At 36.8% G+C, this 25,802-nt stretch overlaps 1 protein-coding gene across 1 annotated transcript in view; it reads left to right on the forward strand.

Annotated features, from left to right (window-relative positions):
- The window catches only part of DNAH6 (dynein axonemal heavy chain 6), a 76,362-nt gene that overhangs the window by 22,624 nt on the left and 27,936 nt on the right, over positions 1-25,802 (forward strand). The window contains exons 40-62 of the mRNA XM_061558514.1: positions 41-198; positions 756-887; positions 3,031-3,202; positions 4,390-4,536; positions 4,687-4,760; positions 6,180-6,334; positions 6,550-6,781; positions 8,034-8,186; positions 9,077-9,217; positions 9,593-9,835; positions 10,401-10,568; positions 12,308-12,543; positions 12,943-13,204; positions 15,716-15,839; positions 17,594-17,790; positions 18,121-18,324; positions 19,117-19,242; positions 19,522-19,686; positions 19,895-19,962; positions 21,136-21,316; positions 22,657-22,836; positions 24,458-24,691; positions 25,331-25,466. Coding sequence (XP_061414498.1) covers positions 41-198; positions 756-887; positions 3,031-3,202; positions 4,390-4,536; positions 4,687-4,760; positions 6,180-6,334; positions 6,550-6,781; positions 8,034-8,186; positions 9,077-9,217; positions 9,593-9,835; positions 10,401-10,568; positions 12,308-12,543; positions 12,943-13,204; positions 15,716-15,839; positions 17,594-17,790; positions 18,121-18,324; positions 19,117-19,242; positions 19,522-19,686; positions 19,895-19,962; positions 21,136-21,316; positions 22,657-22,836; positions 24,458-24,691; positions 25,331-25,466 — 3,888 coding nt within the window. The remainder of the gene's footprint in view (positions 1-40; positions 199-755; positions 888-3,030; positions 3,203-4,389; positions 4,537-4,686; positions 4,761-6,179; positions 6,335-6,549; positions 6,782-8,033; positions 8,187-9,076; positions 9,218-9,592; positions 9,836-10,400; positions 10,569-12,307; positions 12,544-12,942; positions 13,205-15,715; positions 15,840-17,593; positions 17,791-18,120; positions 18,325-19,116; positions 19,243-19,521; positions 19,687-19,894; positions 19,963-21,135; positions 21,317-22,656; positions 22,837-24,457; positions 24,692-25,330; positions 25,467-25,802) is intronic.

The raw sequence follows: 25,802 nt of genomic DNA on the forward strand, positions 1-25,802 counted from the left end.
ATTTGTCGAGAGTTTTCTTATGCACACTTTTGTGCCACAGGTGCTCCGGGAAAGAAGCGTGTGATCATATTTGTGGATGACTTGAACATGCCAAAGCTGGATCGATACGGTTCACAACCTCCTATTGAGCTGCTACGCCAATACCAGGACTTTGGAGGATTTTATGACCGGGAAAAAATGTTCTGGAAGGAGATCCAGGCATGTACTTTTACCTTCTGCAAGATCTGCTATTCTGTGGGCCACCAGCTGCTGATGGTTACCAAATGTCATACTTTTATTCAAAGCATGTGGGGCACCACGGTGGTGAGATGTTAACTACCCCACCTGCTATACAGGAGGTCGTGAGTTTGATCTCAAACTTGACACCTGTATATTTGGAGTTTGCATGTTCTCCCCGTGCTCATGTGGATTTTTCAACGGGTCCTCCGGTTTTTCCCTCCATAGTTAGAATCAACATGAGTTTCGATTATTTGGCTGCTATAAATTTCCACATGATAAAAGCCACTTCGTTGAGCTATCATGTGAGGCCAAGTCGCTTCTGAAAAATAGCTACATAGCTCAGTGGGCCTTGCCTGTATGTCTGTTGAACTTATTTTGCACTGTACATAGACAAACGTGCTAATAGGAGGTGTGGGGGGAAGGACAACAAACTAAACACGCACAAAAGTGTACCTGGTAAAATTAAATAAAAAATGTTTATTAATGCACTGGTGTGTGGTGGGCGGTGGGGTGGTTTCTTCCCTCTTACTAAATAGGATGTGACCGTTGCTGCAGCCTGTGCCCCGCCGGGAGGTGGGAGGAACCCTGTTACACCACGCTTCATTCGACACTTCAGTATGCTGTGCCTGCCTTCGCCGTCTGAGCATAGCCTCAAGCAGATCTTCCAGGTAATTCTCGGAAAAAAACATATATGCCATATGGAATGTAGTATAATTATCAACACGAGAGTACTGCAAAGTTATTTGGTAATTGCCTCGTAAAAATTGTGCTCGGGTTAGCTTTCTTTCTATGCTTTTGACACGGCAAAGCCAGAGCAGTTTTCACCTAGAGAGCTATGTTTGATGATTAAAATATTCTCTAAAAATATGAAACATGCATTCCTGTCGTGCACATTGAATGTACTTGTATAGTAACAAACTATATGTCTCATTAGAAAATCACCAAACAATGTCTACAGACAAACAGTACTTGTATTATGTTTACAGCATTACAATCACTATTCTATACCAAATGGCAAGTTGCTTACAACAGCTATACATTTAGCTCGTTCTTATTCAAGCTATAAAGCTATTGTTTTAGTTATCCTATGTTAATAATACTCATATGCTGTATGAAAAAAAGAGCTGAGAAATATGTTTCAAATTTTTGTTTCCAAGACAAAGTTGGGCAACTGATAGATATCGTGATTATAAAAGAAAAGAAAATTTCTTTTATTTGCATTAACCCACATTTAAGGACACTCAAGGGGGGTTTATTATTAAATAATTCAGCTATACGCAATGGAACCAAGTGTGTATGTTTGTGAATACCAATGCCACATAAAGAAAGGCAATTACCTAAACAAGTGTAATGAAATCCACGGTATTGAATTTCAATAATTTTGTTATAATGCTATACAATTGTCTTTATGTGCTATGATATATAGATTAATATTGCTACAAAAATGCTAACTTTTAAAAAACAAGAACAAGTATATTGTATACGAGTTGAAAACCTATTTAAGATTCTAAAGCTACCTGTTTTACATAAATCTATCGTAATTTTACAATGGCAATTTATTGGGTTGTCTTCCAAGTTAACATATATTATCCTCTGAGTTTAAGAGCTATGAAATCCATTACACTTTGCATTAAGCAGATCTACACTCAAAATATGGAGCCAGCACTACTGTGAATGCTGGGTTGGAATCTGGAAAGCCACCCATAATTAAACTGGGTTCTCAAGTGTAGTGAATCGAAGTTTTAGCCTGGACACTAATGACTACACAAAAACATAACTAAACCTAGTTTTGACTTTGCTAAATTATAAATTTGAGAATTAACATGATCTGTTTGACTGTCATGAGAAAAAATATCTCATCGCAGAACATATGGTTAAATGTGCCCCCTACTGGGTAAATAATACAAAGGTCACTTGAAGGATATTTCAGAAGTCCTGCAAAACACGCTTTCATGGGCCATTTTAAGAAACGGGGTGCACTGCTCTGCATAACATTCTGAAGAGATTTTTCCTTTGCTGACATGACTTTGATGGCATGATTGGAATACATTGGGAAGATAGACCAACAAAGTAAAACGATTGAGGAAAAGCGATATCTTCACTATTATTTCATTCTGAGTGCAGTATACACATGCTGAGTTGCTTTGAAAGGTGTGTGGTGTGTCAGTGAATGTGATGAAGCTTCTGTGATGAAGTGTGTGATTTTGGGGTTTTCTGGCTTTGCACTGGGGACTGTGAAATGGAATCAGGGAGAGGAAGTGTTCAAGTGAAATAGTGTTATTCCCAGGCCATTGCATTGAAATGGTTTGTCAGAAGTACACCGCCAGCGGATCACCAAAAGAAGATGTATTAATAATGAATAAATATTGAGGAAGGAATGTATGATTTGACTTTGGGATGGTCATTCAGAAAAAGGGACTGTCATAAGCACTTAGATTGAAAGCTTTAAGTTGCATTTTTTTCTGGAGCTGAGGTTATATAATTTTAATGTGCTATTTTTTAAATCAAGAAATATGCAATGATGTGTATGGCAGTGATCGAACTTGAATTAAATTGATTTATAATCTCTGTTGGAGCATTACCTCTGTACCTCTGGGTTTTTCCAGTGGCTAGTAATCTTAATAAAACTGGAAATTATCTATCGATACTAAATATTATTTTTAATTCAATACATAGTAAGCTTTAACTTTGACAGAAAGTAATACATTTTGAATATATTTTGAACTTGCATACAAACTTATGATTACACATTTGATATTCCTGAGTGAATGAATTCTAGTTCCTATTAATTATGCACTGTTATCTTTGCAGGCTATCCTAACGGGCTTCTTGGTAGATTTTCCTGCGGCAGTCAAGCAGGTGGCTACAAACATTGTTGAAGCAGCTGTTGAGATGTATGGTCGGATGAGCACTGACCTGCTGCCAACCCCAGCCAAGTCCCATTACATATTTAATTTGAGAGACCTTTCAAAATGCATGCAAGGTACGCAAGTGGCATTATTTAACTAGGAAAAGTAAACGCATATTTATTTTATATTTGCGCCCACTTGAACAAGTGGGCGCACGGTACTCTACACAAATAAAAAATGAATGAAAATGTTTTCTAAATATCAAGATAAGTCAAAATTTTGTGGAAGTAAATTCGTATTTAAATATTAATAAAGTGACAGCATTTGTCAATCAATTTCTGGATGAAGGCCCCCCCATACCATTCTCTCACAGTCTAGAATCGGTTCAGATATCCCTTGCCATTGGTGTTAGCCGTGGCCAGGAAACACACTGAGGTTGCCGAGTTTGTAGTGCAGCATGCTAACGACCACTATTATTTTATAATGTGTGTCCCCTCCGAAGTAATTTTTTACATCAATTCACGACTGCCTATGCTCACATATCTTTTGAACGCAGTGGTGAAAATCTTAAGCTTAAATGTGTTTCATGTAGCTCATCACATTTACTTAACTGTCCTCAATGTTTTAAAAAATTAACCCGTAAAAACTAAGTTTTTCACTATAAATCCTTTATATGCGTGGCATCGGTTTTATTTTATTATTAATTTCTGTTTTTCTTGAGTAAGAGTTTCATTTTTATCACATTGGTATTGTAAATTAAATATGAAATTTTTTTTTTCCTAAAAAGTGGAAAATTTTGGAAAAAAATTTTCACGAAAATAAATTGTCACGCACAACGAGTCTTTGTGCAAAATGTCAGCTCGATTGGATCATGGGAAGTGGGTTAAAAAACGACCGAAAAATTTGCACGGTCGTAAGCGCGCAAGCAAGCGAACTTAATATGAAGGATTTAAAAATGAGTTTATTTTTCAGTAAAATGTTCACATCTCATTTTCTGCAAAGGTCTGTTGTAACACGGGAAGAGTTTAAGATTGGCAACTTCTTCAATTTAGCACAAAATACTCCTTCCCAATGATAAGGCACAAGGTGCCAAACGCATATTGCCAGGTCCTGCTTTTGTCTGATTCCCCTGCTGATCTTGTGACTGTATGCATACACAATTGAGGAGGGGCATGCTCTAAACTAAAACAAATTCACTTAAAGCACATTTGACTTCTATCATCCTTTCAATGGCAGTGGAATAATGTTGCTAACTTTTTTCAAAGAACCTTTTATTTTTAATCACAATTGGAATGAGTGTTAACATGTGTTTTTTTTTCAGGGATTCTGCAGTGTGATTCAGGCACTGTTCGTGACCAAAATCAGATTTTCAGGCTCTTTTGCCATGAGTGCCAGCGAGTTTTCCATGATCGCCTTATCAACAATGAAGACAAGGAGTATTTTAATACCATGCTGGCAGAGATGGCAAGTAAGTAATCTACACAAAGCACATGAATGTTCAATTATCTGTGATGAAGAATAATTAACAGCAATGTACAAATGCAGCATTGTCATTTATACGCGTGAAAATTAATATCAATGAGACATTCATTGATGGTTTGTTGTATTTTTTGCCAAGGTAAACAATTTGGAGTTCAAGTCGAAGCAGAGTATTTTGTTAAACATCCCATTCTGTTTGGAGACTTCATGAAGGTACTCAGTTGGCATACAAATTATCATTATACTTTTAAACTCAGGCAGTGGTTACAAGTATCTTGGGGTCATCTTTGATTCAAAGACTGCATTTTCAAGATCACATTGATTATATTGGTAAAAAGACAAAATAAAAAATTGGTTTTCTGTATCGACACAAGCACTGCTTCCCCCCTATGTTCCGCTTGGAATTGATAAAAGCTACCATACTGCTTCTACTTGATTACTGTGACATCGTATATAAATCAGCCCCAATGTACTATACTGAAGACGCTTGACTCAATGTATCACTCAGCCTTAAGATTTGCTTTGAACTGCCTATATAGGACCCACCACTACGATCTCTACATTGGGTCAAAGTTAACTTATCTTAATGATCGACAGCTTGTGCATCAGATCTTATTTATTCATAATGTACTTCCAAAAAAATCAGCAGACTACCTGCTGGATCTCCTCACTGTTTCGAAGAACAAATGTGACCTAAGGTCTTTACTCATTTACCAGCTTCACATTCCTTATAGCCATACAAATACTGGAGGAAGGGCCTTTTCTATTGATGCCCCCAGAGTCTGGAATGCTATCGCCAATAAACTGCAATTTGGATCACTACCTGTGAGATCTTCACTCAAAACTGCTCTAAAGGAGTTGTACACCCCTAGCTGCCACTGCTATTCAGAATGGCCTGAAATAAAATGTATCGTTCCGGATGACCGCTGCAAAGTATGATCTTGAGTTTTGATTATAGTGTGCTGATCTTTAAAGGTGTATTGAAATGTTTTATACTGCTACTGATACTCCTGCTGTTATGGAGTGACTCATGCAACCAGCTATGACTGCAAAGTTTGGTTGTACATTTTATGTATATCGTTTATTGTTAAATTTGAATCACATTTCCTATGATCACCGTTACATTGTTTGTATTGCTTTATTTTGGTGATTTTGAAAACGTTTTGGTTTAGCCATGTTTGTTTGTTGTAGTGCAGAGTTAGCCTGATAACTTTAATCTAAATTGTCTTATGGTTGTTGTTGTTTGACTTGCATCCCACTGGGATTTTTGCACACAGCGTTGAAATACGGTGTTTTTACTGGAAGACTTTGCTGTTTTTTCCTGGATTTTTATGTTGTGTGTAGTCACTTTCAGATGTTTATTGTTCATGTTTTTTTTTGTTGCAGTTGCACCCGAGTCAAGAGCCGCATGGCTCACAGGGTTATACCTAATAAATGAAACTGAAACAAATTAAGGGTGAATGTGGTCTTTTGTTCCCTCTGAACTGCATGACTGACATGCAGCTTATCTTGTTTGACTTCATGGTATTAATATGACCAGAGTATTTTCTATGAATGAAAGAGTGGGATCCTTTAGTAATGTTTCAACTGCTTATATCGTAACTGCAAAAATGCGCAATTGTATCTGACCAGGTTGGAGTAGAGAGGGCTGACCGTGTTTACGAGGATCTCACAGATGTGGAAAAGCTGAAAGGTGTACTGCAGGATTATTTGGATGACTACAACCTCAGTTCTGCGAAGGAGATGAAACTGGTCTTTTTCCAAGATGCCATTGAGCATGTTACTCGGTGAATATTATTAGTAAAATTTTTTTTTTTACATATAATGTTTCGTGCAGTGGACACCTATGGACTATCTGCCCATGGATTGTGATGACGATGATAGTGATGTTTGGTGCTTCATGTTAAATGCTTATATACCTCGTTTCAAAGGTACTTTTTTTGCAGGGTATTCCATGGTTTGTGAAATAACCAAGCGTCGTATATTCTGTTCCCCATGTCAGAATCACACGCATGATTCGCCAAGAGCGTGGAAATGCTTTGCTGGTCGGGGTGGGTGGTACTGGAAAGCAGTCCCTCACACGTCTCGCCTGCCACATGTGCGGCTACCGTTGCTTTCAAATTGAACTCAGCCGAGGTTACAACTATGACACGTTCCACGAGGACCTGCGCAAATTGTACACCATTGCTGGCGTTGAAGACAAGGACACCGTTTTCCTTTTCACTGACACACAGGTGCAGTGTGTGCACAAACATGCTCCATCAGAGATTAATCAAAAGTCCGGCCTGATTATGATTATATGTAAAACGTTAAACACATTTATGTAATATATTCTTGGTTCTTTCGGTAAAGTCACGTAGAAGGGAAATAATAAAATAATAAAAATATAAAACAATAAAATATTTTTATGATTTTATTATTTCCCTTCTACGTGACTTTACCGAAATAACCAAGAATATGAATCCCTGCAGTCACGAAAGCTTTAAATCAACATTTATGTAAGTCATTTAGTTTGTGAAATATTAACATTTGTGCAGCTGCTGTGGTAATATTTATTTCATGTGGCATGAGTAAAAATGTTAATGATGCCTACAAAATGTGAACGCTTGGAATAGACAACAAAGCCCTAAGCCAGGCTGTTCCAATGTTTTTGTTGATATTTACATCCTCTAGGAATTGACATGAACAGAGCTTACTATAACAGCCTCGCTTTAGGTATATTTATTTTAACAATTGTTATTGACTCCTGTAGTTAATTAAATTATCAGCCTGGCAATTGATCCAGTGTCTTCGATTACACATTCTGGGAAATTCACATAAGATAGGGATGTAATCTATACACTGATGCACAATTATGTTTCTCATTGCACAAACATAATTCATGTCATTCAACCTTTATATCTGTACATTTTATTAAATATTTCACTGCTGCATATCTTAAGATTTGAGAGACTTCAATAATGATAACATCAAATGTGATCTTTTTATTATTTTCAATTATATATTTACACTGGTTCACAATGTATTAGGTCTTTCATGACAATAAACAGGAAATTTAAACTATTCATAGCATGAATTGAAAGCTATACTCAACCTTAGCATTCTATGTATATGATAATATATATTTTTTCCAGAGAGGAATAACAAAAAACGGCATACAGAAATTAATAGTTTACCATTCCTGAAGAATACAGAAATTATCTTGTGTAAAATGTGAAAATGAAATGGGCATACTTTTTAATGCATACATATTTCCAACATAATCATCTCTTGCTGCTGTATTTAAATTTCTATTTTAGAAATGGCATGATTAAATTTTCAATAGCGCAACGTTTACATTAGGTTTGAATTTGTTACAATTACTATTACATTTATATTTAAACATGTTTTTACATATTTAGAACACGTTTAGATGTATGACATTGAACAAGGTGTACGCAAATGTTTTTTTTAAATCTTAGTTAAAAACTGGTTGTTCTGTATCAGATTGTAATTGAGGAGTTTTTGGAAGACATTAACAACATACTGAACTCTGGGGAGGTGCCCAACCTCTTTGAGAAGGATGAGCTGGAGAAAGTACTGGCAGCCACTCGACCCAAAGCCAAGGAGGCTGGCATTCCAGAGGGAAATCGAGATGAGGTACGCTCAAACTGCACACGTGTCACAGGTGTTGTTTGAATCAGTATCCCATTGTCCAGTTCCCTTGCCTTTTGTGGGTCCACTCAATTAAACTGTAGTACCTCCACTTATATATAAGCTACTTCCTCTGCAGTCAGTGTTGGTGAAAACATCCACAGTGACCCAAAGGTAGAAGGCTATTTGTGTGCAATATTACCATTGCCTATAAGCATCCAGTATTTGTTTTGACGAATATTTGTACTCGCTGCATTGTCCCATTATCAATCATTCCATTGTGTTGATTATATTTGGGTTAGGTAAACTAGACTGACTGAGCGAAAGGGTATGTATGCAAACGGAGTGTTTTTTTTTTTATAAATGCTGGAAGGATTTGATGCAGCTGAATATGGATGGACGATCGCTCTCCCATTTTGTCCTTTGCGATGTGTTTTTTGCAGTAAAGGGTATGAAGCTTTTTTTATTACCCCCGAGGGCCTTAGAAATATGGCAGGGTATTTTAGAACAAGCGTCTGCATAATTACTCTTTGTTGTGCAATTTGTAGCCCATTATGGTGCAATCCGAAAGGTGGCCTATTCAAGTCTGACTAAATTATAGAATGAAAATACAAAGTATTGATGAAGTATGCATGTTGTTTATGCATAACCAGAGGCACCGTCAGCCAAAATTAACCTCAAAAGTCCAGTGACACAAGATATTGGCTTGCAGTAATGTCGCACTCATTGTGACTAATTGTTCACGCTTACGTGATACTGTCTCCAAGCCTCCGTGTGAAAATATTATTTTGGTTGTGCAATACGAACTTAAAAGCGTGAGATCGTTTTTTGTTATGCAATGGTACTCTATGCAAAATACTTTCTTACGTACTCTAATGCTTTCTCCCAATCCACAGGTGCTACAGTTTTTTATCAATCGTGTGAGAGCCAGGCTGCACATTGTGCTCTGCATGAGCCCCGTAGGCGATGCTTTTAGAGCACGCTGTCGCATGTTCCCATCCATTGTCAATTGTTGCACCATCGACTGGTTTGTCCAGGTGCGTAACATTCATTCGTTGTCCGGTTATTGAGGAACATGGACAACCACTATTATATTACAACACAGTGCTTTTCTATCTGCAGTCCTCCAGAATGTTTTTCAAGCAAGACATGTGCCTAATGCAACATTAGCTTGTTTACATTTGCACTGAGTGTATTGACAATCATGAAATAAGATGAACTGTGGAAAAGCACAGATTTCAGTAAAAAAAAAACATTTTAATGCATTATATTAATGTGTTTATTATTTTAGATTGTGTTATTTACTTTAGTGACAATTTCCAAATACTTAAAGATATTTTAAATGTACACCACAAATGATAATTTCAATGTACTCGTTTCATCGACATTATTGTTATTTTTCTTATCCACAGTGGCCACGAGAGGCACTGCTCTCAGTCTCCAAAACGTTCTTCACCCCCGTGGATTTGGGTAGCGATGAGCTGAAGGAGAATTTGTCTGAGATGTGTGTAGAGATACACATGAGTGTCACAGAATTTGCTGAGCATTACTATGCCGAGTTGCGTCGGCGCTACTACACTACCCCGACATCCTACTTGGAGCTCATAAACCTCTACCTCAGCATGCTGGGAGAAAAACGGAGTCAGCTCACAAATGTAAGCAATGGACTCATTTAATTGTCCTGCCTTTTTTGTCTAAACAATTGGTATATTCTCTTGGAAAGTACCTTCATTATTACTTTTCAACCAATGCTTAGCCCTTTTGGACTTTCCAATTGCTTTAAGAAAATATCTCTGCTCGAATTGTTATCAACCTATTGCAGTGATCATGAATTGAACTGAACAAATTATTTGTCTTGAACTATATGGAAGGTTTTGCTCGATGCTGAGAAATAACAAGTCATCACTCTTCAGTTATTAAAAAAAGAAACCAAAATAAATGATACTTGTAGCACAGAATTGTTCACATGAACACACACTCCAGGCATCTCATTTAGGTAAAAGCATTTATTGTTTAACATCTTCAAAAATTGAGTATCACTCAAAATTTCGATGTCAAATTCGAGGAGATGTACAGTATAAACGACTGCACAAACTAAGCTATAAAAGCAATCCACTGATTTGGCTTCAAAAAGGTGTTTCCAACAGTAACCGAATAAGAAGACAATTGTTTGACATGAGTAACAGAATCGGAAATTAGTTGTGACTTTTCTCCCTCAAGTCAAGAGATCGCATAAAGAATGGCCTGACAAAACTGCTGGAAACCAACGAGCTTGTGGACAAGCTGCAGTTGGAGCTGTCAGCCCTGGAGCCCGTGCTCAAGCAGAAGTCAGAAGATGTGGAAGCCTTGATGGAAAGGCTTGCTACAGACCAGGAGAATGCTGATCAGGTTAACATCCCTTACTGGTTGACACAGCATATCACTGCATAGTAGTCGTCATTACAGCTAGACCACTTTACATGCAAGACATTTCTTTTTCTGCTTCTTCCCTCGCACTGCTCAAACTTTGGAATTCCCTCCTATCGGCTATTTTCCGAAGCTCTTGTAACCTTAATTGAATTCAAGTTTTAACTCTGAGCTATAACATATGTAATAGTCCTGTTTGTTCTTGGACATGTTGGGCCTTTGCCCAGCAACTGTAACAAAAATAAAAATAAATATCGAACACAAAATAAACGTTTTTACACACTCAGTAGTTTTTAATAATTATTTGCAAAATAAAATGTTCATATTTTTTTAAATAGGTATAACCTTGGATTTAGGAAAATTATATAATTTAGTAAAATGATATCGCAACAATTTGAATGTGTCTCAGTATTTTGTATCTTCAATATGTGTTGTGCAATATATGTAATTAGCTAATTTCTTTAGAACTGCTCTTAGTGTTAGTTATCTTTCCCTCACACCTCCGATTGGCATGGTCGGCTACGTGCAGTACGAAAAGTTCAACATACATAGCTACATGTACTCAGATATGCATTCTCACCTTTGTGACTGTTCAATGAAAGTTGTTCACAAATTGTAAATCTGCGTTATGGTGTCGAGGACAAATACACCTTAGGGAATCAACATGACATAATTATATGAAATTAAGAAAAACCTTACATTTTATAGGAAGTGTAATTATCCACATTTGGTTGCATGGCAAATAATACATCTGTACTCCAAAACACTTGATAGCGTTTGGGACTATGGCTTGTGTTCTATTGCAGATCCCTGTTGGTGATGTTCAATACTGTACTTTTGGTCAAGGCCATGTGAATCCTCTTTGTAAACACATGTATTCTCGTCAGTATGCGGAGAGCATTAGCTCAGTGGAGCATTGGACTGCTGGCCACACAACTATTGGGTCTCATTTTAAATCACAGTTTTATTCACCCACAGGTGTACAATATGCTGCATGCATTGATAGTGTACTTATACTTCTAGATGTATGGGTTACAAATATAATATTGTGACAAAAAAATTTGGTTTCATATTGTCATGCACATTATATTCTATTTTATTTGTTTAAAAAAATGTGCAATTAGTTTTTTTATTACCCATTTACTTCGAAAAGACAAAGATCGCCATGAATGTTGTGCATAAGATAATTGTGGCTTTAATTGGATTGGAATTTGCATGGCTTACTCTCCATTCCAGTCGCTACAGGATTATTCATATTACTTTAATGACTCATAAGCCAGTAGCATGGGGTAAATGTGGCTTAGCCCATATTAGAATGGTAATGCAACCATTAATCCACGTGGTTATGGTGATGCACAGTTGGTAATACAAATTCAAGCTATTATGGGCAAGTGCATAGATCCAAAAGTCGTAGAAGAGCATTCGTGTCTGATGTTTTTGGTGATAAAAGTAACTGTGCATTAAACATGCTTAATATCATTGCTTCTCAGAGTAACAATATCATTATGAATCTATATATTTTCAAATGTTGTAGTCTAATAGCAGCTAACCATATTATTTACCAAATGTTTGTGTTTAAGTACTATTTTGTTTGACATGCATGAGCTTTGAAAAACTATATCTTTTTTTCGTGATGCATTTTAGTGCTGTTTTGGAGTAGAAACGGTGAAGTCAGTGTAACAAATGGTGGGCCCCTCTAACAAACACTTCCCTGGATACAGGTGCGTCGGGTGGTGATGGAGGACGAGGCAGTGGCAAAGGTGAAGGCTGAGGAGACCCAGGCGATGGCAGCAGATGCCCAACGTGACCTGGATGAGGCACTCCCAGCTCTGCAGGCCGCCAACAAGGCACTCGACTCACTAGACAGATCCGACATCTCGGAGGTGCGTGTCTTCACCAACCCGCCCGAAGGCGTCAGGACCGTCATGGAGGCCATCTGTATCGTTCTTAGCAAAAAGTACGTGACACATGGCTGGCACACATGGCTGAATTCGAAGCACACACATGTTGCGATTACTACGCTTGTTGAATGCAACATTTGATTATGTTGGATATTGACATTTCATGAAGCAAGATGTACTTTGGTGAATTTATATCTGAAATCAATTAAGTTAACTATGTTTTTATATGCTATTTTAAACGCATGTTATTGCATTATGAAAGCACAATGTGCATTGTGGAAGTGATTGTTTTTTTAACTGATGTATCCTTAATTATGTAATGTTTAACGTGATCTTGTGAACACACATTTCACACTGTTAAAATTGAAATTGCAGTACATGTAATGAAATAAAATTGCAAGCTCATAAAATATGAATGCTCAACTCTAATTTTTGTATGTATTTAAATGGAACAGGCCTGACTGGGCCTCTGCCAAGCAATTGCTGGGTGACTCAAACTTCCTGAAGCGGCTCATGGATTATGACAAGGAAAATATAAGTGAAGATGTCATTCACAAGTTGAAGGTCTACATAAATAATAAAGATTTTGTTCCAGAAAAGGTGGAGAGGGTTTCAAAGGCATGCAAGTCCATGTGCATGTGGGTGAGGGCAATGGACCTTTACTCACGTGTGCTAAAGGACGTTGGGCCCAAGAGGCAGAGACTGGCTACTGCACAGGTGGGGTACCCGTGCTGTAACATGTTCACACTGGAATATCACAGATAGTCCTGTATATTGCCCAAATATACATGTGCGAACATCAGAATATGATAACATTGACATCTTGAAAAGCAAGGGGGAAATTATATTCGATACGTCATCGATCATGTTTTTTAAAGGTGTATTAACAGGTAAAGTTGGCAACAGAATGTTACACCATGGTTAATAGTGAAACGTCTGCAGAATTATTTATGTCAGCAGAACAAATTTGTGTGACCTTAATGTTCTTCTTTGGTTGAAACAGCTTTATTACGCTTTGCTCACTTTTGACAATGGGAGGCTTCAGTTTCCTGCATTTCAGAGAAGAATGAAATTGAAATGACGGAACTGCAATTATGTAAATATATATTAAAATCATACTAAAATAATAAATTACATTTCCATGTATCCCATTTATATTAAGCAATGACTTTCAGACAGCAGGTTGCTTAGCAACGACCATGCAAAGTCAAATCCTGCATGCAAAAGAGAGACATTTTATTATTCGATGTATATACTTTGAAAATACAAATAGATTAATTTCTGGCCATACATTAACTCTGAATGCCCTTTTATTGATAGATATATATAGCTTATAATGGGTGCACCTGATGACTTAGTTGCAAACCATGCCTGGGAATCTTTGGTGCCTGGGAGTAGAAATGTCCACAGTTGACCTCTTATAAGGACAATACAAATGATATGTCATTATTGTATTTAACATGTACGAAACATGTACACAGACTTACATGGGTGGCAGATTTGTGCAGTGCTAGTTAATGCCTCACAGGAAGAAGGGCCTGCATTCAATTCTCGACTGGGGATATTTTCTGCGTGGAGTTTGTATGGGTTTTCTACAGGTTCTCCAGTTTCTTTCCATGACTCCCTAAGCAGACATTATAACTGGTTTTGACCAAACATCCCAAAGCTTTAAAATAATTACTAGAAATTACTCAATTAGGATTACGCATAGCAACATTGCCCCTATTGCAAAAATAAATCTTGGCTGAAAATGAGTTTTGAGTTTCAACGAGGCTACCCTGGGTATACAAGCTTAATAATATGAAATGAAGGTTAATTTGGTGGAGAAAGTGAATGCCCTATTTTCTTTTCTGCCGAGAATAACCATTCTGTCAGTATGGTGTTTTGTATTCTATGAATGAACAAAATATTGTAAAATTGAGTCCTAGTTTCTATGGATTCCAATTGGCCTTTACCTTTGTTATTTATTCTCCCGCAAATATGATACAAGGAAATGCATAAATGTGGCTGTGCATTTTCTGTGTGAATATTTAAAGACACATTAACATATGTGATGTGCACTATATGCATGTGTTAGTTGAGTCGTAATTGGCAGCACATCATTATGTGAGATCACTTATTAAAATGTTTAGCCATGGAAAGAGAGCGGATAGAAAATACTGACATTGAAATCATTGTATTCATTTGCATACAGCTAAGGGTTAAGGCACTCCAGCCTCACTTGTGAATATACTCATCTTATGCTGCTCCAACACACCAATTATCGTTATGTTTACTATAAAATGCACAGAATACTCCAATGCTAATACAAACGTGCTTTTATTTGGTAGTATTATTACTACAATATTCATGCATTTTTCTCTTTGGTTATAAGATGCACAAATGAGCTACACTGGTACTGTACTTGGATATTAATACGTGATTAATGTAAAATTGTGTTTTTTTAATATAAATTAAATGTAATAATGAAGTCCAAATCAAAATTACATGCAATAATTCGTAAGTATTATAGCATTGATATTTTAAAGAAAATTAACCACATTATTTCAGATTATATATATTTTTTATGTTATGAAGGATAATGTTAATGATAATGAAGCATTTTAACTAAAGTATGCTATATCCTGTAATCTTTTTTAAATGAACTGCTAATAATCTATATTCTTGGTTCTTTCGGTAAAGTCACGTAGAAGGGAATCATCATCAGGTGTGGATTTCACACCTGATGATGATTGCTTGTGTTGCAGTCGAAACGTCGTGAGAATTTTTATTGTTTTATATTAATATTATTTTATTATTTCCCTTCTACGTGACTTTACCGAAAGAACCAAGAATAGGAATCCCTGCAGTCACGAAAGCTTTAAATCAAAATGCTAATAATCTTTTAAACTTTTCTCTGAAGTGCAAGTGAAAATGTTAATAACTGCATATTATACTATTCAATCGAATGACACTGATTAATTGTGTCCAGTTTATCCAATCAAATAATAGTGCAGTCAAGAGCTGCTGAATATAATTATTTTTCTAAATTATTTATTTAAGAGTTGAAGTGTGAAATATCAAATGGAATGTACAGTGTTAATTTTTGAACATCCAGAAAAACCACATACACTGGAATAGTTTTTGCCCATCTCTATTTGTTACGCGGTCATGACCGACGGGCCATGGGAATTATTTTCCCACTATGTGTTAAGGTCAAAGGTTATTTCCTCCTTTATTTGCGTGCAGGCTGAGTTGGATGCTACCATGGCAATGCTGAATGACAAGCAGAGGCGGCTGAAACAGGTGGAGGACCAGATTGGTGCCCTCCAGGATCAGTTTGACATGAGTGTGGCTGAGAAGGAAAGCCTTGGTATGTCATTGTGATGGCACAAAAACGCCATAATATTGTATTTCGCAGTTCAATAATACTGACCGTGAATTAAAATGAATCAATGGGATAATTGTATGGGATACATTTAATTGTACAGTATCTATATAAACGAATAATTATTGAAATTTATGAAAATATAAGTTAAAGTTTATTAAAAAATTGTATGTAATAATATTTTGTAATTTTAGGTACATTTATTTTATTTAAATCTCTACATTTTGTAGAGCACTGTAGTAACCTGTCATTGGGGACTGCTACCATGGTGAAGTATGTTCTCAGATTCCCAATGACCGATGTATTAAATCGTGGTCCTCAAACCCTAGCAGTTCTGGAACTAGCAGTTATTGTGTTGGCTGGGAAGGGGAAGGAGTAAGACATGGTTAGGATCACTAGGCACAAACAGCTCACCTGAGTTGTAACATTGGTATCTATCTACAACGTGCAGATTCTCTCTAGAATATCAAATCTTATAGAACTGGATCAAGTAACTGGGAGAAAAAATGTGGGACATAGATTCAGTGAGGTGAGGAGAAAAGGAAAAAAAGCCATACATTTAAACAGTGGCAAATTTAATCAATCATGAAGTGAACATTTCAGAGATTAACCACATGAAAATAACAAATATATATAGAAATCATCACAGCCATTAATACATAAGGAAATAGCTACACTGGTGTTATATGTAGAAGGTAACAAAATACAACTCAGAAGAGTAGTCCAAACCTATTCGCAGAGATATAAGTAAATTTGTTTTCATAATTTAACGGGAAAAATAAAGGTTATAAGGGATGATGACCAATCAGGTGAGACTGGTGACAAAATGGCAGCCATAGAGCCAACACATCCAGGAGGTGGACCACCCCGGAGATGGAGTAATGAGATCAACTTGCGTGCAAGAGCGAGATGGATTGTAGCATTGGAGGACCGTGAGAGATGGCGCCTGCATGAGAAAGCATTCATGTTGTATCAGTGCATAGAACAGAACATGAGGATAATGATGTTGAGCAATCGTGCCATAGAGTGAGTACTGTTTTTGTTTTCAATTTCTGAGATAAACTGTTCTTATAATTTATCAGAAGCAAATGTCAAGGCGAGATCACCTAAATATATCATGAATGAAAATGCATGTTTATAAGATTTTGGAAAATCAACATTTATTTGGTCTATAACTGGTCACTTACATTTTTGTAATGTAGCCTTTGCCTTTCATTTAAAAATAAAATAAAGTCACATGTCGTGAATAGTTATACACTTCTAAATGTATAATTGTACATGGCTGTTGGCTTTCAGTCAAACAATTAAAAAGCACAGCATTTAATGAAAAAGTATTTGTCAACAAGAGATTACGTGAATATTAATAGAGGATTACAAGAAAAAAATATATCGTCTGCGATATACTGTATGCGTTTACATAGACAGCAGCCAGTAGTCATTCAATATCATTATTTAAAAGTGCATTCGGTGGTTGCCTTCCTCATCTTGATAGCATCATGGTGTTGATGGAAGGCTCAACCTGTTATTGTGTGCACCGCAGTGTAAAAATTGACAAAACATCAAGAGGATGCACTTTGATTTGCCGACAGCCCTTCTTTCTCCTGCAGAAATAAATATGAATTAAATGCTATGATTCTTGAAAAATGCGTGAAGGTACACGGATGCTTTTGAAACCACACGGGTGGAATCATTTCTGCAAGTGCTAACTTTTGTCTGTCCTTTTTTCCTTCCTTGATTAGCTAAGAACATGGCCCTTACGCAAGCACGGATGTCTCGTGCTGGAAAGTTGACCTCAGCATTGGGCGACGAGCAGATCCGCTGGCAGGAAAGCGTCGCTCAGTTTCAAGTGGAGATAAACAACGTCATTGGAAATGTGTTTATTGCATCAGCTTGTGTGGCTTATTATGGGGCATTCACTTCACACTACCGCCAAATGGTAAGACACACTTTCAGCATTCATGCCACATTGTTGTATGTGCCAATTTCACATATGTATTAATAGGGTGTCGCAAGGGTGTAAATGTATCAATATCTTATAATTCCAGTACAATTGGTTCTTAATTTTCATATTTAATTCTAACTGCAAAATCACCTTTTTATGTTGTAGGATGTAAGATTTTGAGCATTCCACTTGAAATCCTGAAAGAATAAAAGCTCAACACGCAGCCTTATCTATCATTGTTATGCAGCATTTCTAAGTGATTGCAAATATTACTTGTACTTACGTCTTTTACCTCTTCTTTTTATCGCTGCTTTGTGTATTCAGCTCATTGATCGGTGGATCAGTCGCTGCCAAGAGCTGGGCATTCCCATCAATGCCAACTTCAGCCTCATCGGCATTCTGGGCGACCCCTTTGAAATTCGACAATGGAATACGGACGGGCTTCCCCGGGACACAGTTTCTACCGAAAATGGAATTCTCGTCACCCGTGGCCGGCGCTGGCCCCTTATGATAGATCCACAGGACCAAGTAAATAAATGTTGTCGTCAAAATGTCTGGGAAAACACCCCTAAAATGGCATATTTCATAGTCAAAATAAAAATGATATCACTCGCGACAGCTTCGTTAACATTTGTAAAATTATGCTCTTGTTTTTTTATGTGAATTGTTGATTCTTGAATATTGTCCATACCATATTTTTGAGTGTTTATGCACTGAATTATCCATACAAGTGTAATATTAGAGAATTTTACATTTGATTTACTCTTGCATAAAATGTACCTAACCATTTTTTCCCACGGCAAAAAAAAAATAATTATGTGGATTTTATTTTTCGATTTAAAGCTTTCGTAACTGCAGGGATTCATTTTCTTGGTTCTTTCGGTAAAGTCACGTAGAAGGGAAATAATAAAATAATGATACAACTCTTATTATTTCCCTTCTATGTGACTTTACCGAAAGAACCAAGAATATAATTACGTGGATGTTAAAGTGTATTATTAGAACAATTGCATTTTTCTTAATGGAGTTTGTTCCTGAATAAGATGGCTCTTGTAAGTCATAAAATATAGATATTGGAATTTATCATAAGTATGAACAACTGTAAGAAGAACAATACGATTCGGTGAAATCTAGCTTGTTATCAATTATATATGAAAGTTGTTTTCTCTCTATGTTGAGTGTCTACAGCATTACAAGCAGAAGGTTTTATTCATATGCTAACATTCACCGAATCTTGCAGTATGTTATTACATGAAACTCTCTCCATGTATTTTATCTGCTGAGTGATGTAATTGTTAATGGTGTACTTTACCATTACAGGCAAATCGATGGATTCGAAACAAAGAGATGAAAAATGGTTTGAAAATTATTAAATTGACAGATGGAAACTTCCTTCGCACACTAGAAAACGCAATTAGACTTGGCATGCCTGTCTTACTTGAAGAGGTAACTGAAGTATTCAGTCACTGATCGAATGTGTATTTTCATATGGACCTATATATATGTGGTCTTCTTTATTTTATACATTTGGAAGCACAGCCAGGGTTGGTTCATTCAAAAATCATAATTAGGAATGCACTTGTGAGATTTCTCCTTTTTGACTTTGACTTCGGGCATTGTAAAAAGTAGAAGAGTAAAAGTTAAGGAAGTCTAATTTATACGGAATTCTCATATATGCCATTTGAGGGTTTTATTCATTTCGTAACATATTCTTGTCATGCACAGCTCAAAGAGACACTGGATCCTGCTCTGGAACCTATTTTGCTAAAGCAGACATTCGTGTCTGGAGGCCGCCTCTTAATAAGGCTTGGTGACTCAGACGTGGACTATGACAAGAATTTCCGGTTTTACATGACAACTAAGATGGCAAATCCTCACTATCTTCCTGAGGTAAGAGCGATATATTTACAATCAAAGTCCATTACTTTAAAAAGATATTAACTAGACACTAAATAATTATGGTGACGCTTGATATTGTACATCATATACATTTAATCTTTTACATAACACCAGTCATTAATAACATTGCATTTGCAAGCATTGAAGGTAGAGATGTGCTTGGATGTGATTAAACTGAAATGTTTGCCTGTTTGCTTAGGTGTGCATTAAAGTGACGATAATTAATTTTACCGTGACAAAATCTGGATTGGAAGATCAGCTGCTCAGGTAAATATCTATACAAAGGCTGTTAACATTCTTCATGTTGCAATGGTTCTGTACTAAATCTGCACGCATAATGGCTCTGCAAAGCACAAATATACATTAGTATTCATGACTAATGATATGCTAAATCTTGACTTAAAGCTTTCGTGACTGCAGGAATTCATATTAGTTGGGTCTTGTGTTGCGATCGAAACGTCGTAGTTTTTTGTTATTTTCTTTTAACCTATGTACGTCACTTTACCGAAAGACCCAAAAATATGAATTCCTGCAGTCACTAAAGCTTTAAGTCAAGATTTAGCATATCATTAGTCATGAATACTAATGTACTGAAAGACCCAAAGAATATAATGATATGCTAGTTTTGAATTAATAAGATAAGGGCGCCAGTAATGGATATGTAGATTTAGATGTAAAGAAAATGTGAGGGTCATTATTAGGTTCATGAGTAGTATCTGCACATCCCAGCATTTATGCATAATTGATGTCAATGTAATTATTTAAATGACCGGGTTTTAATGCTTGTTATCACACAACACCGTTGAACAAACATTTTTAGGGACTTCTTTTGTTGCGTTTCCTTTCAGCAGGATTATATTGTGCAATAGACTGTTGAGGCTGACTCCCCTTTTTAGGGATTTTCTCCTCATCCACTGGCTTATGCAGTACAATCATTTCTAAGGGAATGAAGCAATGTCATATTACCCCACGGTACATTAATACAGACCCATGCATTACAGTTTTTTTTTTTTAATCTGTTGACAGCTGACAGAAATGCATGTGCAGTAACGCTGCATGGCAAGGTATATGCAGAGACGAGTCGTAATTCTAATTTTATTGTGGGCCCTGGTGCTGTACCAAAATATTTTAAGGTTAATATTTACATTGAAAATAAGAATTGCATATTTTATGTTAGCGTATTTACATTCTATATGTGGATAGTTAATATTATTTATTATGATAATGGTGATGCATATACGCATTTATACTAAAACATTAGTGTTTGTGTGTTGCTGTATTCTAACACAAGGGTAGCATGCATTCGTGCGTGCTTGTATGCCAAAAGGTCACCATTGTTTAAATCCAAAAACAGATGCAGAACAGGTTTCACAAAAGTGGAGAATACCTATTGTACGATATATTAGAAAACACTGATAAGATGTTATTTATTCATTTTAGTGACGTGGTGAGGCTTGAAAAGCCAGAGCTGGAGGAGCAGCGGAATGCGTTAATTGTACGCATCAATGCAGACAAAAATCAGCTGAAGGCCATTGAAGATCGCATTCTCAAGTTGCTGTTTACGTCGGAAGGAAATATCCTGGATAACGAGGAGCTCATCAAGACACTGCAAGAGTCCAAGGTATGGCATTAGTGCATGACAATTGTGCTCCATGACTCAACCTTGCTGTTTGCTCAGAAATTTGAAGGCAGACTATATTTTTGATAAAAAAATAATAACATTTTTTTACTTAAACATGTATACGTACAGATGAACACAATACAGACATTGACATGTATACGTACAGATGAACACAATACAGACATTGACATGTATACGTACAGATGAACACAATACAGACATTGACGTGATTCTGCCAAAGACGGCTTGAGTCGTTTATTAGAATGCGAATTGGTTTGATCTTATGCTTTGCTGTATACGAGGTTCTACTCATAAATTAATCTGGCACTCATTATTTTCGATTATATTTTATCTAAATTTACTACTGGATGATGTCCCCCTCAAGCAGTCACCTTCTCTGATGGCCTTGCAATGTAAAAATGCATCTAGCACCTGCACAACGAAATTATTTGACCACTCCATCTGCAAAGTGGATGTCCTCTTGGGTACATTCCCTCCCTTGGCTGCCACTCCGTCACTAGCCTTGTCCACTGGGCCATCATTTCTTCTAGTGATGTGTCCTGCAAAAGTCCATTTACTCTTTTAACATTCTGTCTGTAAGCTGTAATACGTTTTCTAATCTCTGTATTCCTTTATCTGTCGATGCATATCACTTCGTGTTTCCTTTTACACTTTCCTTTTTTTTTCTGAATCAATATCCACGTTTTTTCTGCTCATGTCATTGCAGGTAATATGCACCGTTTTTAAAAGCGTTCTCTCTCAGGCGTATTGGTATATGTTGATTCTCATTATCATGACCCTATTTTTCAAAAGCACTCGAAAGAAGTCCTCAAATAACAAGACAAATGAAAGCAGGGCTGGAATGCTTTTGGAAAACTGAACTTAATAATGAAAAGTCATGTTCCAGTAAATGATCACAAAACACCCCGTATAAAGTATAGATCATTCCATTTGTTTTATTTTAAACAGATGTATCTATAAACCAATGTAATGAGCTTTAACATTTTTGTTTGCCTTTGTACCTTGAGTGTGAGGCTTCATGGTTATTGCACTGCACAGAGCTGTTGGTAAGATTCGTTTGGTGCATGTGTCACTTTGTGAATTGCTTGCAATTGCGTGTGAGCTTTACAATTTTACAGAGTATATGTTTGAGCAAAAGGTGACTGGTACATGCCGTTTTTTATTTATTTTATACGTGAATGGAGGCATGTTTACCTCCAAAAATTGTTTCGTGAGGTATTTTTTCTTAAAATATGCTGCGTTGTTTTCAGTTGTTCCAGCTAAGTAATCTTAACGTCGTGACATGTATCAATGAAAACATTGGGTTTTTTTCATCACAGGTTACTTCAGGAGCAATTAAAACACGACTGAAAGAAGCCGAGGCAACAGAGGAGATGATAAATACGGCTCGTGAGAAATATCGTCCTGTGGCAGCTCGTGGCTCCGTGATGTATTTCGTTATAGCCAGCTTATCGGAGATTGACCCCATGTACCAGTACTCACTCAAATACTTCAAACAGGTATGTTTGACATTTTCACCACACCAGGCTTTGTAGTAAACTGCGAGTAGATCAATGTTTAGTTCATCTGTAGAGCATCTTCTTGTAAATTTCTCCCCGAATTAGTAGATTATTTGCATGACTGTTGGGAATTTTAGATTTGCAATTAAGTAGAGACCAAGGAGTGTGACTCTGCAGTGCTTTGTGACAATCTTGGCAGTTTGTGACAATCTCCTTGTTCATGCCTTGGTAGTTGTCATGTTGACAAAAATGTAATTTTGCTCACACCAATATGCTATTGTCTCCAGGTCAATATGTAATACATCCACCTTATTTACAATTTTACAATTTCAAACAGGAATTTAACTTTACATAACAGCTGAAATAACAGGACTTGTCAGCATTATATGAGATGCTGTCTCAGAATTTAAGTATTAAGCATGTGAGTGTTTTCATTTTCAAGAGCAGATATTCTAAAAAATTATCAGAGACTGACACACTATGGTACAGGCTTTTATCAAAAATAATTGAAACACATTAAAGATATTTTTGGCACAAAGTCATAGGTTGCATGAAAAAAAGTCTTTCATCTTAAAAATACATGTACTTAAATTACAGCCATGTTGCTTTTATGTAAGGCAAATCATTATGTTAATATAGATGTGTTATAAAATAATTCCTTCCAGCTTATTTTATATTTAAAACAAACTATACCATGTGGTGGTAGGTTGTTGCATATTTCATTTGTCACTTTCATAATCTTACTCGGCTGTATTTAATATTTTGGTGCACTTTGCATAAATTCAGAAACCAGTCATTTATCATTTTGACTTAAAACTTTCGTGACTGCAGGAATTCATATTCTTGGCTCTTTCGGTAAAGTCACGGAGATAGAAAATTAAAATTAAAATGAATTAAAATAAAAAAATGAATTAAAATAAAAAATAAAAGCAAAAAACGAAGACGTTTTGATCGCAACACAAGCGGTCTTCATTTTATTTTTTTATTTAATTTTATTTTAATGTTCTATCTACGTGACTTTACCAAAAGAACCAAGACTACAATCATTTATCAACTTTGGGAAATAATGAAGGAATTAAAATATCCAGGTTTTTTATATAAATGTGTAGTGATGCACTCAGAGACACTAGGAGTAGGAGGCATGCTATTTATTATCAGCCTTCATAGTTCACAAGAGGTAACTACAGCTCCCAGGACAAGCTGGCAGACTGCCTGACTGACGACGCCGAGAAGGTGAAGATGTAGACGATGACTCCAGCAGCACGACGGGATCCCACTCCAGGCAACAGCCCCGAGCCTTCGCTCGGGGTCCCCTTTTATCCTCCCAGCGTGACCTCGCTCCGCCCCAGCCACGCCCCCCTACTAGAACCTACCAGCGGGTTCCAGGGCTTACCTCACGTGCCCCCTCTATCATCTTTCCCCTACATCCCTCTCTCTGGCTTATCATGTGACCTGCTGACAGACAGGGCTGCTGCAACTGCAGATCCCCTTCTCTGCCAACAACCTACGCTATGCTACATAGTGACCTATTCCATGTCACTACAAATGTATAGCCATGTAGATGTGTTTGTGTATTGGAGTATGCTGTTAATTCAAAGCTTTTTCACTCTTGACACTGCAGCTGTTCAACATGACAATCGAGACTTCTGAGAAGCGGAGTGATCTAGCAGAGCGTCTGGAGCTGCTTTTGAAACAGACACTACTCGCCACCTACACCAACATCTCGCGGGGCCTTTTTGAGAAGCACAAACTCATCTTCAGCTTCATGCTCTGCATAGAGATCTTACGACAGCATGGGCACGTGAGCGATGCAGAGTGGAACTTATTCCTGCGAGGAGCTGCTGGAATGGACAAGGTTCTATTTCCATTTCATCTGACTTTCTGTTGTCTGATTGTTTGCAAAGATCACTGGCCCATAAATTGTACACAGTTAAGAAAAAGTGTTACACTCATTGAATGTTCTTCTTCATATGGCTGATAGTTATGTAGAGCCACAACTTTTATTTCATATTGAGGTGGTTAAGCCAGATATTTGCATCAAGAGTAGCTGAGTGTATCGCTGTGATGCCTCCTTCGTATGTATGAATCGGGAATTGAGTCGTTATATGTTCCATGGTTTGTGATTTGTGATACGTAAGTCATGGAAACATTTTGTATCCAGATTTTGTATTCAACATTAAACAAAAATACGATAAATATTGGATGTGCATAGATTTGTAGAAATATTTGGATGTAAACACAATGCAAAATATTTGTCATGGTCAACCATATGTTCAAAAAATCTTTATTTTAAGATAAAATATGGCACCTTGTGATTGCCAAGCAGAATAGTGAGAAAAAATCCCACACAAAATACAAATATATTTGTATCAGCTAAGGCATTGCTTGCCTTATACCATATACCAGCATCATAGTTCTAAAATAAGCTCGAAAGTTGTAGCTTACAATAATGACATATTTACTAACAGTAAGACTCTGGTTTTTGTGGTGTTAGGAGCGGCCAACCAAGCCTGAAATTGGGTGGCTGGCTGAATCGACATGGAACTTGTGCTGTGACCTGGAGGACCATTTGCCTTGCTTCAAAGGGCTAAAAAGGGAGATTGTAGCCATCCCAATCTTGGTGACATTAGGTTTGTTACAACCATTTTCACTAATGACATTTTCTCTCTCTTCATAGTTTTATATCTTTCCCCAGGGCTGTATTTGTCCCAGTAATGAGCCACCTTTTCTTTGCAGCGTTTTTCTCTTCCAATGACATTTTATATTTACCCATCTGTACATGTGCAGCTCTCTGTTCTACGTGTGCTGTTGCATGTGTTGCAATATTTGCGCAATTTCACATGAGCTGTCAATTGTTTTGGTTTAAATAATAACTAATTAATGTATACATTGATCCACAAAGATATAACAACTGATCTACTGACCAGCTCAGTGTTTTTTTAACATCCTTTTGTGAAAGCAGATTA

This window comes from Lethenteron reissneri, chromosome 24, assembly GCF_015708825.2.
Source record: "Lethenteron reissneri isolate LAM-NWPU_2019-01 chromosome 24, ASM1570882v1, whole genome shotgun sequence".
Lineage (NCBI taxonomy): Eukaryota > Metazoa > Chordata > Hyperoartia > Petromyzontiformes > Petromyzontidae > Lethenteron > Lethenteron reissneri.